We start from the raw sequence: 15,645 nt of genomic DNA on the forward strand, positions 1-15,645 counted from the left end.
TTCGTACACAGGAGCCTTGTGACTTTATGATTGTTGAGACTCTTGTGCAACTGAAACAAATGCCTTTAATAACTCTGAGACCTCAGCTGCATATGATTTGTTGCTCATAAATTGCACACGGTTGTTCTCATAAGCACATTTTCTGTAACCAAATCCATATCTATATGGAATGTATTACTATTCTGTATTATAGTGTTTGTAGTGCTGGATAAGGCATCACTGACATTATTGCTCAATTTATGCCCCATCTCATATTAAACTTTTATTAAATTTTATTATATTATATTTTTAAAAGAATAGTTCACCCAAAAAAGAAAATTTGCTCATCCAAGATGTAGATGAACTTGTTTCTTCATCAGAAAATGTTTGGAGCTCACCAAAGAAACTCTGCAGTGAATGGGTGCCGTCAAAATGAGAGTCTAAAATAGCTGATAAAAGCATCACAAAAGCATCATTCACACATGATCTCTTAACAGTAATTTACCGGTTATGTGTGACTGTGTGTGTGAAAGGGGCTAATGAAGGAGGGGATCAGTGGGATCAGAATATAATATGCAATTGTAAACATTTATGGTGCCTGAATGGTTGCTAAGCAAAATCAGAGAAGACACCTTCTGCAAGGTCGCCGTGATTTTGCCCAGTAAGACATGTTCCTAGATCAACATCTTTTGTTGATCCTGGGTCAATATTACTATCCAAAAATATAGACTCAACCCAGTCCCCTACCCCTAAACCTAACCCTACCTATAATTTATTCCTAAAATCAGTGTGAAATGATAACTGATTAACAAGGGTGTAGACCTAAACCCGATCATAAGCCTAAAACAGATATTTTCTGAAACGTTATCCCTCAATTCTGATTGGTTGATTGGAATGTTGTTCCAGGATCAACAAGGATGTTGATCCAGGAACATGTTGTACTTGGTGAAATCACGCTCACCCCTTCTGCAATTAAATTTCATGCATTTAACATGCATTTCATAATAAAAAAAAAAATCCAATACTATCAAACCGTGATGATTACTGCTGTAGAGACAATATTTTGTACATACTACCATTTAAGCACTATGCAAAAGACTCTGTCAAGGTGTCTTTGTTTCGTACAAAAGGGCAGATCTGTCTCTCTTTTTGCCTAAAGCGGTTGGGGAATCTCTGATGTACAGATCCAGACAAAGGGATCTGAGCTTTTTGTAAGACTATACTTCAGTTCAGCTCTTAGACAGGGCTCTATTTTCCAAGGTTTACACACTGTATGAAAATCAAAGGTGCTGTGCAGTTAATTGACTCCTGGCTCAAGGACTTTGCTGTTCTCCGAGGATCTGACATGCAACGATTGCAAGAAAGTTTCTGGAAAAGTGCATGACACAGCCATGGGTTCAGAAATTCCCATTCGAGATGCTGAATGAGAAATGGTTTGAAAACAGCATGCATTTGAAAATGAGCTCTTTTTCCGTTGTTACAGCACTCCGAGACACAGTGGATATATGGAGGTCTGTCAAAACATCTTTGGAAAGATGATAAATCAAAGCAACAACCACAATTACAGTGTTTTATATCAGCATGTTCTACATTCAGCTTACGATGGGATAATGAATGTACATACGTAGCATTTGAAGTCCAAACGATGACTTCAGCTTATGGATTTCTTGAAACCTGCATTTTTGGGGGATAAAACAGCAGTAAATGGAAAGAAGCTTGCGTCCATATAAACCATTGTAGTATGGAAATGGTCTAAGACGGCAGAATTAGAGGAGACCACTTCTATAAACCAGGTGTTGTTCCTTTCATTTCTCCGTTGACCCTTTACTTAAAGTGGCCATGATTGATGTGACAGAGTGTTCTGAGCTTGGATATGGCCATGCTTTCTTTGAAGAGATGGTCTAGCTGAGGTTTTAATGCATAGAATAAAGGTATCAGATGTTGAAGACAGGTGTAGATGTTCAATAAACTGGTTTTTATGTTGTATTGCACTTAAAATGCTGAAAACACATAGTGCATGTGCATTCCTCATTGTTTTTGCTGGAATGATAGTATGGCATTATGTGTTCATCTTATACATATTATGCAATCTGTAATTACGGTAGTAACAACTTTTGAGTAATTGCTGGCTGATTTACCAAATAATTGTTTTTTAAACACATAATAAATTAGTATTAGTCAGTGCTTATGCAGCTGTAGTGTAAAAAGGACACTATAATGGGAATATTATTGAAACATTACCTAGTCTGTTTTCTGTTTGCAGATTTGTGCATTTAATATTTAAGCTTGTTTTTGTGCTTCAAGAACATGTTGCCTTGAGTTTGAACAGATCAGCACTACTTAACAAAGCCTCATGGAAAATTTCTAGCTCATAATTTCCATTTAAGATGACAACACTGCTTTGGAGCATTAGTTTGGAATCATTCTGCATTTAAAGTCTCTCATGTTCTTTAAACAAAATCTTGCATAATAAACCATTTATATAAGAGGTCTTCATCCAAGTGAATTCATTGCACATCAGCACTTTTCATCTTTTCATATGAAATCATGTATATTTTATGTCATTGCTTGCTTTTTTGTCCAGTTGTCCAATTTAGTTATAAATTTGTTTAATTTGTATATTGAATTTATATTTTAGATGTTTTTAAATATTTTATATATTGTAAATAATTTATATATTATTATAATTCTACAATTATTCTAATTCTTTTAATTTTTTATTTAATATATATTGTAAAACATTTCTATTTTAAGTTATATATTTATTTTTAAATATTTTATTTTATTTAAAAATTTATATATTAAATTTTTGTGTTGTTCATATTCAAGAATAATTCAGTATTCAGACAACATTTAAACAATGTGTAGTGCCCATCAAAACTTTTTTTAATGTAATTCCTCAGGTGACGTTGGAGAAAGTCCTGGGAATCACTTCTGCTGGGAATCGTGCTTTGGCATGTGACCCACATTCAGGACTGGTTGCCTACCCAGCCGGGTAAGTAACTCAATTACACACGATAAGACAAGTTTTTTTTAGATATTTTTGTGACACTTGCCTGAATAACCAGGTGAATGTAGTCAATGGAATGATGATCTATGATGGTGAGTCAGATCTCATTTTGGAGGTAGTTTTGTAGCACATTGTAAAAAAAACTGAGCTTGGTGACACACATGAATATCCTTGTTCAGCATAAGTGATGCTGGAAGTTCCTATTGGCAAAAGAAACCACAGAAAGGAAAAGAGGAGAGTTAAGAGTCTGATAACAGATGAGTCATCTCACGGGGAAGTTAGGTGTGGTACAAACAGGAAATGCAGGATCTGAAAGAGCATTTTGAGTGTGTGCTTCAGACACGGCCTATTAACTCCTGAGAGTTAATCTAGCAATTTACAAAGACAATTTGACTCTTAAAACATCCTGTAGATGCTTGTTCTCTCTCCAAAGCATGAATACAGCTTGATTTAGATATTTTTGCCACTTAAATGTATTGAATTAGGGCAGTGGCCAAGAATAAAAATTGCTTTGGTTATTTTATCTCTGGAAAACTGCACCTGGTCTTGTGATTTATAATAGAACGCATTATTACAATCACAAAGTTGTCGTTTTTTTTTTTTTTTTTCTGTTTCCAGACTTGCACAATAGCAATACCACAGTATTCTTTGAATTACTTTTTAGCACCATGCATTATCATAAGTGCCATTATACATTCTGATACCATCACTGTACACTTCCAGAGTATTTTTTTGTATGACTCATCACTTTTTTTTTCCAGATTTCTTCTTCAGACTTTAGAAAGATTACTTATTTCACTTTTCATAGATTAAATGAAATAGATTACAGTTTTAAAGCTATAGTCAGTGGGACTCCAGCAGTGCTGTCCAGGTATATAAAGGCAAAAAACCTTCTACTCATCACATGGTGCTTGTAATCTGATTAACGAGTTAAGCTTGTGTTCTCTGAACTACATTCCTAACTCTCTGTTGCCATAACATGTCATCCTCCTAATGAAGAGAAGAGGTTTGAAAATAAAGTAATAAATGTACTGTATATGTGTACAATACTGTAATGAGGTTTGGGGTCAGTAAAGTTATTAATACTTTTATTCAGCAAAGATGCTTTAACTTAAATGCTAGTGACAGTAAAGACATTTATAATGTCTTTATATTTCATATAAATGCTGTTTTTTAAAACTTTCTATTCTTTAAAGAATCCTGGAAGATTGTATCTTGGTTTCCACAAAAATATTAAGCAGCACAACCGTTTTCAAAATTGATATTAATAAGACATATTTCTTAAGCAGCAAATCAGCATATTAGGATGATTTCTGAAAGATCAGGTGACACAGCAGACTGGAGTAATGATGCTGAAAATACAGCTTTGATCACAGGAATAAAATTACATTTTGAAATATATTATAATAGAAAACAAGACTGTCAGGATAGTTGATTGTTCATCTGATGAAACATTAAAAATACATGCTTAAAAAACATAACTTATAAAAAGTTAAACATGACCTGGCTAGAACAGTATTACGTATTGAACAAATCTGCAATCTGTTGACTGCAGTATAGGAAAGTAGAAGTGTTCTTTTTATTTTGAAGGCTCACAAAGCTTCCATAACAAACTTCACCCTAGTCAGCAGTTTGATTGAGCCAAGCGAGCATTTGGTGCAGATGTCTTGGCTTGCTATAGGTAGGAAAATTAGCGCAGGCTTATGCAGCTGTCACAGATCCACTGACAGACCCCACATGTCTGTGAGATACCGAGCCAGTTCTTTACGAGGGCCATGAAATGCATTTTCTTGTTTGAATACTGTGCCGATGCTGTAAACAAATGTGAGGTTATCTGAGGTACTGTACTTCAATTGAGTGAGTGTACACATATATTTTTATGCATGCACTGTAAATGTAAAGGAACCAAGTCTGCACTGTTGTAGTTATAGTCCTCCACAAAGCAGATGTTCCCCAGCAGTGTGTTGTCCTACAAGTTTAACAGTTTATTAGATTTATTAGATCATCTACCTTTAAGGCTAATACAATGCATTCAAAGCTTCTGAGATTAAATCTAATCTTAGATTATTATTATTCAAATGAAATACGAATGTTAATTCAGGTCTAAAAGAGCAGTTAACTCCTTCTGGGCCGTAGTGTATTAATGAAAGATGAGGCTATTTGCAGGGAGTTGAGTACATTTGCACAAGACTAGTTTACGTACTATTTACTATTTACAAATAATATTATTTGTCTTGGTTCTATCTGCATGATCTCAGTATGCGCTACAGCTTTTGTAGTGAATATTCACACTGGTAATTTTTGACAGATGGGCTGATTTTATTTTTCATCAGATGAGAGAAACTTGCGGGCCAGTATGATTTAAGATTCGGGTCACACATGCAAAACCGCTGTAGCTACACCCATTTGGTGCCACTAAGATTGTTTGTTAATAAATGCCACCATACCACAATTAATTTGTTTTTCTTTTAGTTTTTGTTATAGTGTTTTATTATTTTATAATTATTTGGAGAATAGACCATCTGCAAATAATGCATTTTGCTTTTTGGTTTTTAACCTTCACATCAAAACATACACAATTCTGTAATTTCTTGTCATTTTGCATTCCCGTTCTGAAAATTCATTTTAAACACAGAATACATATATATATAACTGGAGAATAAGGAGTGCAAAATGATAGGAAAAAGACTGTCAGCATATTTTATATTTGTATGCACTAACAAATACAGTTCAGTTGGACTATATAAATAATTCAGCTTCGCCATCACAGGAATAAATTACATTTTAAAAAATATTAAAATAGAAAACAATTATTTTAAATTGTAATAATATTTCACACTATTGCTGTTTTTACTGCATTTTTCATCAAGTAAATGCAGATTTGGTGAGATTAAGAAACTTTCTTTTCAAAAACATTAAAATATCTTAATTAGTGCTTTCAATAACATTAAAAAAATCTTAATTATTAACTTTATATATTACATATTACCTGAGTACTGTTCTTGATGAGACCAGAAAAGTGTTTTAAGAAAGTAAAAGGTGTCCTTTTTGATTTTATGTTGACTTAACATGACCTTGCCATTGAGCGAACCGTTTCATGCCCCTTTTCCAACACCCTGTCATGATTCTCACAATGTTTTACAATGTTTTTACTATTTGTCTTGAGGAGAAATACTGTAAAAGTCTATATTAGGCATTGTTGTAGAGTACAGTGTCAGTGCTATCCTGAGTGAAAAAAAAGTGACGAAAGTGACGTGACATACAGCCAAGTATGGTGACCCATACTCAGAATTCGTGCTCTGCATTTAACTCATCCAAAGTGCACACACACAGCAGTAAACACAACTCCCGGAGCAGTGGGCAGCCATTTATGCTGCGGCGCCCGGGGAGCTGAGGGGTGAATACTTTGTGTGGTTTAGGACAGAGTCTTCCGCAAAGCCAGGAAAAACCAGAAGAACCAGATGCAAACAGGAAAAGTTGAGAAACATGTGCCTTCTTGATTTCTTGTAGATCCAAAGAAAGTTATGGTTGTTTTAGCATGCATTGAAATGTTCTCAGTATAGCTCTCAATGCTGTGAATTTGCAGGCTCAAGAAAAACAAACAAACAAACAAATGACTTGCATGCATTACAATCATATTTATGTATGGAACACATGTACTGAAGTAAACGGATCAATTTATTGCAAATCTACAAGGTCATTTATAGTAATAAGGCACCCTTAGCTAATTTATCCATTTCTGCATGCAGGAACATCAGCGAACTGTATTTGAGCATCTGAATGATGAATGAGTTCTGGTGTAATGCGGCGGTCACTGTAGAATAGATATGAGTGTAATGAATAAACGGCCCTCTGTGTTAATCAAAGATGCATGAAAATGTGTGTGCTGCGGTACGGTGGGTCAGTAGAGCTGAACGGATGGCCAGGAGAAATGAAAGAGAAGGGGATGAAGGATATGAGGAAGGGAGGAAAGGGTGACATGGGCAGAGTGAAAAAATTAAGGAAGGTTGTAGCAGTAGAGGTTGATTTAGCATTGCCATGGTATGTGTGGTCGTTCTCTCTGCTGCATTGCAGTATTCAATGCTCGTGAGGCTCTCCAGCTCCACACACACACTCCCTAATGACCTCTCACGCTAACACCCACACGCTCCGAGAGCAGAGCCGCAATCTGAAGACACTCGTGGGAATACAAAACAAGTGGAAGCCACTCATGCTGGAGATCATGTTAGGATAGATTAGAATAAAAGTATCATTTTCATTCTGACTCTGCAGTCATGTACTTGAAAAAGGACAATAATTCAAAACCATAGTTGTGTTGTACAAGCAGTTGGCTACTTGTAAAATTGTATAGATGAGAGCTGAATTCAACTGAATTGAATTTATGAAAATTTCTTTGCATACTGCATTATATCATGAGAGATCATATATTAATACACAAGCATCACATGCAAAACACACACACACCTCACCATCAGTTTAACTCCCTTGAAGGTCACTGCGGAAGGATGTTTTTTTTTTTGGGGGGGGTGTGTGTGAGAGAGGTGTGGTATTTTTTTTATAATATTTTTCCACAAGTACATGGTTAGTGATGTATACTGCATAAAGATGATGGTCACTTTAAGGAAGTAATGTTGCCATCTTTAATCCAGGATGACCAAAACTCTTACCAAAACTAATTTTCACAGGTTGAGAATTAAATAAGCAGTATTTGAAATAAAAGTTTACCACAGCAAACATGAAGAAATATTTCACATCTTAAAATATTTTTTTTCCTTACAATGAAAGCAGACTGTAAGTATATTTTATATTTGCATGCACCAGCTACATCTGACTGTATAAATAGATAAAACAAAACTGACATTATAAACCTGTCAAAAGTTTGGATTAAGTTAAAGGTTTTTTTATGTTTATGTAAGAATTTTCTTATGGAAATGTTTCTTATGCAGTAATATTGTAAAATGTTATTACAGTTTCAAGGAACATTTTTCTGTTTGAATATATTTTCAAATGTAATTTATTCTGTGATGTAAAGCTGAAATTTCAGCATCATTACTCCAGTCTTCAGTGTCACATGACCCTTCAGAAATCATTCTAATATGGTGACCTGCTGCTCAAGAAACATTTCCTGTTATTGTTGAAAGCAGTTTTTTCTGCTTAATGTTTTTTTGTGGAAACTTCCATTCAGAAGTTTGGGGTAAGTAATCTAAAAAAAGAAATTAATACTTTTATTCAGCAAGGACATGTTAAGACATTTACAATGATATAATGTTATAATGTATAACAAAAGATTTATATTTCAAATAAATGCTGTTCCTATGCACTTTCTAGTCAATAAAGAATCGAAATAGAAACGGCAAAACTGTTTTCAACATTTATATTAATAAAAAAATTATTAGTAATTGAACACCAATAATTGATAATAACCGAGCACCAAGTAATATTATTTTACAATATTACTGTTTTTATTATTTTTGATCAATTAAATGCAGCCATGGTAAGTGTAAGAGACTTACACAAAAAACATATAAAATCTTATTTTTTTCCAAACTTTTGATCAGTATTGTGTGTCAGTATATAAAATGTATAATATATCATATATATATATATATATATATATATATATATATATATATATATATATATATATATATATATATATATATTTTTTTTTTTTTTTTTTTTATTTTATTTTTATTTATTTATTTTTTTTACTTAAGGAAGTGTTTTGGAAACCTGTTTATTATTCTTTTATTTATTTTATTTATCCTTATTTTTGCAATTGCATTGTGTGATGATAGTGGCACAAAAAAGATAAGCAGGAAGGTTGCCTAAGCACAGCATTGTAGCAGGTTACCCTACAGTGCATAATCCTCTGCCATCTGAAAGCGTGCTGACTGCTGGGCCCAGACGCGCAAGATTAGGGCATCCTGGTCACCATCTGTCTTAGGCAGAGGAGCAACCAGGCTTGGATCAATGGGGAGGTCCGGCTAATAGCCAGACTTACAGCTGGGCTCTGTCTTTGAAAGCAATACTCCTGGAAGTCTTTGGTTGTGATGGGGAGTGATGCCTGTGTGTGCTCCTCACCACCTGTCTGTGTTTTATCCCACTCACCAGATGGAGGAAGACTACAACTGTCCATATTTACTGGCCACAACATTTGATCTGCCTCGTCTTGAACTCTTGTGCACACACACACACAGAGACGCACACGAAACTGTCTACACCCAGAACAGTTGTGAAACCTGAGAGACCATAACACAAGCTGTTTGTGATCTGTTTATCTTTAGCCTTTGCCATACATCAGCTCTGAGGTTGTTTTAAGTACTTTCTCGAATGAATGGACAGTTTCTCACTGTTTTGTATCACACTTGATGATGTTCATAGTAACGCTAGTTCAGATATTTAATCAGCACACAAGAACCTGTTACTTCTGTCTAATCATTGGTAGCAGTCCACTTTTAACTGGAATGCTAGTTAGCAATGCTTGCTAATTACTATGGCTCTTAGTAAGGATTAAGAGTTAATATTCTCTAACCTTGAGTATTAAACTTAACACACTGTAGCTTGTTTCATATTATTTTGTGATCAGACAATTTTTGTTGGTGGACAACAAAACGGGTGAAAAAAGTTCACAGATTTTGCCATGAAGAAGGGCCTCAAATCATGTCTAGAGACCAACAGCCATTTTCTGATTTTCTAACTTGAGAATGAAGTTAAGAATATTTTGTATTCCCAAAAAACATTTCTTAAAGGAATAGTTCACCCAAAAATGAAAACTTGCCCTAAGGACATCCAAAATGTAGTTTCTTTGTTGAAACAGATTTGGATGTAGCACTACCTCACTTGCTGACTGGATCCTCATGCAATGGATCCTCTGTAGTGAATGGGTGCCGTCAGAATGAGAGTCCAAACGGCTGATAAAAACATCACAATAATCCACAAGTAATGCACATGACTCCAATCCTTCAATTAAGTAGGGCCCTATGATTTCCGCGATGCGGAACCCGTGGATAGAATTGCGGAATCCAGTCATAAAAACTTAATTTACTGTATAACGCGGAATGTCACGGAATTGGCCAAATTTTGGATGAATAAATCAAAAGTAGGTCAGTGCACATACATCAAAAAGCAATGTGGACTAGGATTAGTGTCTGTGAATATTAAGCCACAAAAATACTATTTAAATATGTATCCTGCATGTTCTGCGTGTCTCTGTGCGAATGCATGGCACAAATGCGCGGTTTCTTCAGCCTTTGTCGCCTCAATATATGAGTACATGAACACATAAACAATCTCTAGAACTGCTCTGAGAGTTACTTCATGAGCATTTTACAATTTCATTTGAGATAAACTATCATCATATCATATACAAACAGAAACTTAAAGGTCTTCACAGCAAACCGTCAAAATAAAACTTTGGTTTAACTTGAAGAAACTGGGACAGAAATATATTACTTAATATAATTATAGTACTACTACTACTAATTAAATTATCAAAATATTTTTTCAGGAATATTTACCAAAAAAATTATTTACCAGAAAAATGTAAATACACAACACAGTATTTCTGAGAAAAAAAAGAAAGCAAGAAAATAATAATAATAATAATTATTATTATATATAATAATAATAATTAAGGTCTTGTGAAGTAGAAAGCTGCATGTTTGTAAGAAACAAATGCATTAAGACGTTTTTAATTTCAAACTTTTGCTTCTGGCTAAAGAAAAAGAAAGATATTTGAGAAATAACTTAAGCATTTTAAGAATTTCACTTATGAAATTCTTCATGCCAATGTGACAGCAACACTGAATACTGACTAACTGTTTTGGATGTCCGTATGTACTTTGCATTTTACATTTAACAAGCTGCTATCAAAATGTAATGACACTGTATCTGTTTATAATAGTCTGGTTATGGAGATATGGAGAACTGTAGAGGGTTTGGTGGCCTAAGATCATTGGAGCATGTAGTCATTTGCTTGATCTGTGCACTGCTACACTCCACTTGGCTTATTCGATTTCCTGCTAGGTGAGATAATGAGCTGGATCAGCTTTTTCCGGGTTGCAAGAGGCACATGATGGCAAGTGCGGGCCCTGTAGAGTTTCACAACAACAGCAAGTATATTCACACGCAAGAGACATGGTCATTACTTGATAACTTGTTTTACGCAGAATCTCATGGTTCATATAAACTTCCTCATTGCCGAGCTTTTCTCATAAAGTTGTCATGTTAGAAATGGTACAATTACATTCATATGATATCAGTCAAAACTTTATGGAACTCTGCTGAAAACTGCAGATTTTCTTCGAAATTTGAATTTAGCTCTGGGCTGAAACTGTATAGTGAAGAATCTACTTTAAATAACTTTCTCTGTGAATCATCTCGTTGGCTCTGCGCAGTCAATCTTTAGTCATACTCGAGTAGATCTGTGAGAGTTTGGGCATTCTGCCGTCTTTTCTCCTATAGCTCTTCCCAAAGCAGAGGTTTCTCTTTCATACTGAGAGAACAGGCTTCCAGGAGGAGAAGTTTGAGAGAGTTGAGGAGAGGCTGTGTTGAAATGCCAGAGGGAACATGCATCTTTTATTACCAACACAAGTAACACAAAAACTGGTTTAGTTTCAGTTGTTGTTGATTCTGGTGGTGGAATGTTTATCTCAGTGCTCAGAGTAAAATGTGAGTCCTTTCAAAGGTCTGCACTGATTGTTTTCAGGTTTAGGTACAGATTTAATCAGTTTTGACTGACTGAGTGAACAAATGCTGCAGTGTTATTGTTGACTAAAACTCATTGTTTTTGGTAATTAAATTACAGCTAAAATAAAATAAAAATACTAGATGAAAAACTTATAAAAACGTTTAAAAAATAAAAGCTAAAAAGAAATATTTTAAACAAAAACTAATACAAATGACAAAACAACATAAAATTACTAAAACAAACAAAAAGTAAAATGAAAATATAAAAATAAAAGCTAATTCAAAATATTATTATATACTTTAATAGTCTAAAATAAGACTGAAATGGTTTAATAAAAGCTTTTGCTTATATAACAGCTCAAAAAATTATGTTTATCCTACATCATCTCATAACTTAAGCACTGAATTATTTTTAGAGTTTCCCTTCTGATTTCTGTGAAATAGACTGTGCTTTGGGTGCGTTTAAAGTTTATTTTTGAAAACAATTATGTCTCAAGACTTTGTTAGGCACAATTCAATGCCTCGGTGTGTTAGCTGATTAAATTCGATGTTCTCTAGTTAGGATTCATTTGCTGGCTCGACTTAGTGTAAACTTGTTTTGAAAGTGTTGTGGAAAAACATCATCCTGCTTAGCCTGTTGAAGAGAGTATGCAAAGAAGTAGTGCTGTTGGCTTAGTTATGAGACATTAAGGCAACTAAATATAAATTTGACATCAATATAACAATAACTCATCAATAACAACATCCGCCTGATATTACATGAACAAAACTCAAGCAAAACAGAATATATTGTTCAAAGATATCCTGATTTAGACTTTACAATAAGATAAAATTTGTTAACATTGAATTATCTGAACTTACCATGAACAACACTTTTATAGCATTTGTCTAAATTAATGTTAGGCCTAATTTATAAATATACTATTGCTCATTGGGTAACACTTTACATTGAGATTTCGTTTGTTAACATTAGTTAACATGAGCTAACAGTGAACAATACTTCCACCGCATTTATTATTTTTAGTTAATGTTAATGTTAAATCAGTTTTTATTTTTATATTTTCTGTTTTTGTTTTAATTTTAGTAAAAGTTTTAGTTATTTTTTGTTTTGTGTTTTGTAATTTTTAGTAGTTAGTTACATATATAGTTCTTCTTATTTTTTTATTAGTACATCAATTTAAACTAAATTGAAATGAGAAATATTTTTAATTATAAATAAAAAATTTATTGTTTTAATTTTAGATTCCGTTTTACTTAACTATTACCCTGATTTTCCACATTTACTAATACATTTTTAAATCAAATGTTGTCTGTTAAAATTTGTTAATGCACTGTGAACTGCATGAACAAACAATGAACAAATGTATTTTTATTAACTAATATTAAATGAAAGATTAAGAAATGCTGTAAAAAAAATTATAGATCATTGTTGGTGTATTAATGTAGAAATTTAAATTAAACTTGATTAATAAATTCTGTTAAAATTTTGTACACTGTTAGTTTGTGATACTTAAAGTTAACTAAAGTTTATGAATATCCCATTTACTTGCTTAAACAAAATATCTAATTATTCTTTAAGGATTCAATGTTGCAACAAACCTCAACTATTGTCGTTCTTCCTCTGAAGTGGTCTTTGGAGCAACCTGGTATTTTGTAAATGCAATTTTGTTTCCCAGCAGACTGATAAAACCTGTGCAGAAGTTTTATAGAAGCAGCCAATCAGGCAGTTTTGGGAAAAAATTGCCAATTTTGAGGTCAATGAAAGGTCTGAGTGTGGTTCATAAGTGAATGGTTGGCAGTCACACTTGTAAATACAAGGTCAGGCACATTTGCTGACAGCACTGATTCTTATCAGCTTATCTTTGTAATGGAATGAGCCATAGATGCTCTTACAGCAGGCTTGCATAGTCATTGATCCGAGGCCTGTCAATCCCATCAGCAGCTCGGCTTATATATAGTGCAGGAGAGCCATTAAGGGTATTACTTGCCAACAATAAAGGTCCACTCCTCCTTCATTTCCCTGTCTTTGGCATCAGTTGTTTATAGAGACATGAGTAATGTGCATTTGAAGCATGAGGTCATCTGTTCTGTCCCTCTCTTCTCAGATGTGCTCATAAAGCACAGAGCTGGACGACAGGGAGGCTTTGACTTGACAGATTCCAAACGTGGCTCTTCCTGTGGCCGGGGAGACCGAGCACATGTGTGGCTTTGTCATGCTCAGCTCTGCTACTGACACCAGAAGAAAGAGTAGTGGTGCACTCAGTTCTCTTTGTGTGTGTGTGTGTGTGTGTGTGTCCATTTTTTTGTGTGTTGTGTGTGTGTGAAGTGACTTTGTGTGTGTGTGTGTGTGTGTGTGTGTGTGTGTGTGTGTGTGTGCTGTGTTTGCATTAACTGATTAAGCCTACCTGTGTGTGTGTGTTCCATTTAAACTGACCTATACAGTAAAGCTGGACCTCATCCAGTGGAAGAGACCTTTACTCTGAAGATGTAGTTTAGACACTGCTGAAATTTTGGTTTTTAATTGATTCTGTCTAAGCGTCCCCCATTAAGACAGGATGTGGCTTCCTGAGTGGCTCGTGAAACTGTCAGCTGTGTTTTTTTTTTTAAATGTAAGATTTTAGTGTGGTATTGATTTGTGAATTGCTTTTTTGATGGAAGATCTTTTGGTAAGAATTTTTGTAATATGATGGTTTTGAAAACGAAGCAGACTACACAGGTGTGATTCGATGTCATCTGTCTTACAAACGTGTGTAAGCAGCAAGCATGGACCCTGAACTCTAAGAAGGTGCGTAGCAGGGAACCTGACCCTTGCACTTTTTATAAAGCTCTTTGCAGTTTTGTGTATATGAATGAGTGTAAATATTTGATTTATTTTATATGAGTGTAAATTATAATAAATCCAAAATAAAATGTTTTTTATGAGGGTAATAATTATTTATCTATGTATGCTTATATCTATCCAACTGTTCATCCAACTATCTATTTTCTTGCACTGAGCTGAAGAGGGTAGACTCGTCTCCTTTGGGTGGCTGTGGAAATGCATGGCAGGGTGTTTTTGCTTTTCTGAAAACTGATTTAAGCACTAACTGTCTCTGTATCAGCATTTTACTTTTAATAGACTTCAGCATTTTATTTATGCATTTATTTGTAGGAAAATTTGTTTTTTAGCAGTTTTTACTTGTCGTTATTTTTCTGAGTGTACCAAATATGAAGGATTCTGCAGTGGTCATTGACGTATTTCCTCTGTGTTCTGTTTGTCTGACTCCCTTCCTTTTCTGTCTGCAGTACAGCAGGTCATTTCCCCCACCTGATATTGTCTCAGGCAGTCTTTATACGACCAGCTCTACAGTACTTCCATATAAAAGGCTGTAAAGGGCTTGTGTTTGTTTTTCATTCTTTGAAAAGGAATTAGATTGTTCCTGTATTTGGGAGATAAAAAAGACAGACGACTCGACTCAGCTCTGTCACGCACTGCACCCGTACAACACAAAACCCAAAAAACACACCTAGAAAAAAATGGCTGCACCGTACAGTGACTTTTTAGATAGCAATACCATGGTACTTTTTTTTTTTTTAGTTTTTTTTTTTCACCATAATGATTGTTCACCAGATGATTTTAACATTATATTGTAATTAAATGTTATTTAAAGGTTATTTTGGTAATATCATGGTAATTTCTTTGTATATTATATTAATAATACATGTATATGATACATTGTTAAATGTTGGCCTACAAAATCAGGTACAAGCATGTTTATATGAGTCTCTTTTTCTCTTTTTGGCTAATTTAGGTAGTAGAAAACACGACTCCATGATTTAGGTAGTCAAATTGTGGGGTTGTGGCTTAGTTGTCAAGATCTGGGCTGCTAACCCAAAGGTTGTCACTGAGTAAGACTTTGGAGGGACTGTCACAATAGTAAAATGATCATTGTGTTGTTTTGGATTGAAAGTGTCTGCTAAATAGC

General features: G+C 34.3%; 1 protein-coding gene across 1 annotated transcript in view; it reads left to right on the plus strand.

Moving 5' to 3' along the window:
• The window catches only part of LOC109079080 (mitogen-activated protein kinase-binding protein 1-like), a 45,821-nt gene that overhangs the window by 1,090 nt on the left and 29,086 nt on the right, over positions 1–15,645 (plus strand). The window contains 1 exon segment of the mRNA XM_042773604.1: positions 2,883–2,974. Within this exon segment, the coding sequence (XP_042629538.1) occupies positions 2,883–2,974 (92 nt within the window).

Source organism: Cyprinus carpio, chromosome A17 (assembly GCF_018340385.1).
Source record: "Cyprinus carpio isolate SPL01 chromosome A17, ASM1834038v1, whole genome shotgun sequence".
In the NCBI taxonomy this organism is placed as follows: domain Eukaryota; kingdom Metazoa; phylum Chordata; class Actinopteri; order Cypriniformes; family Cyprinidae; genus Cyprinus; species Cyprinus carpio.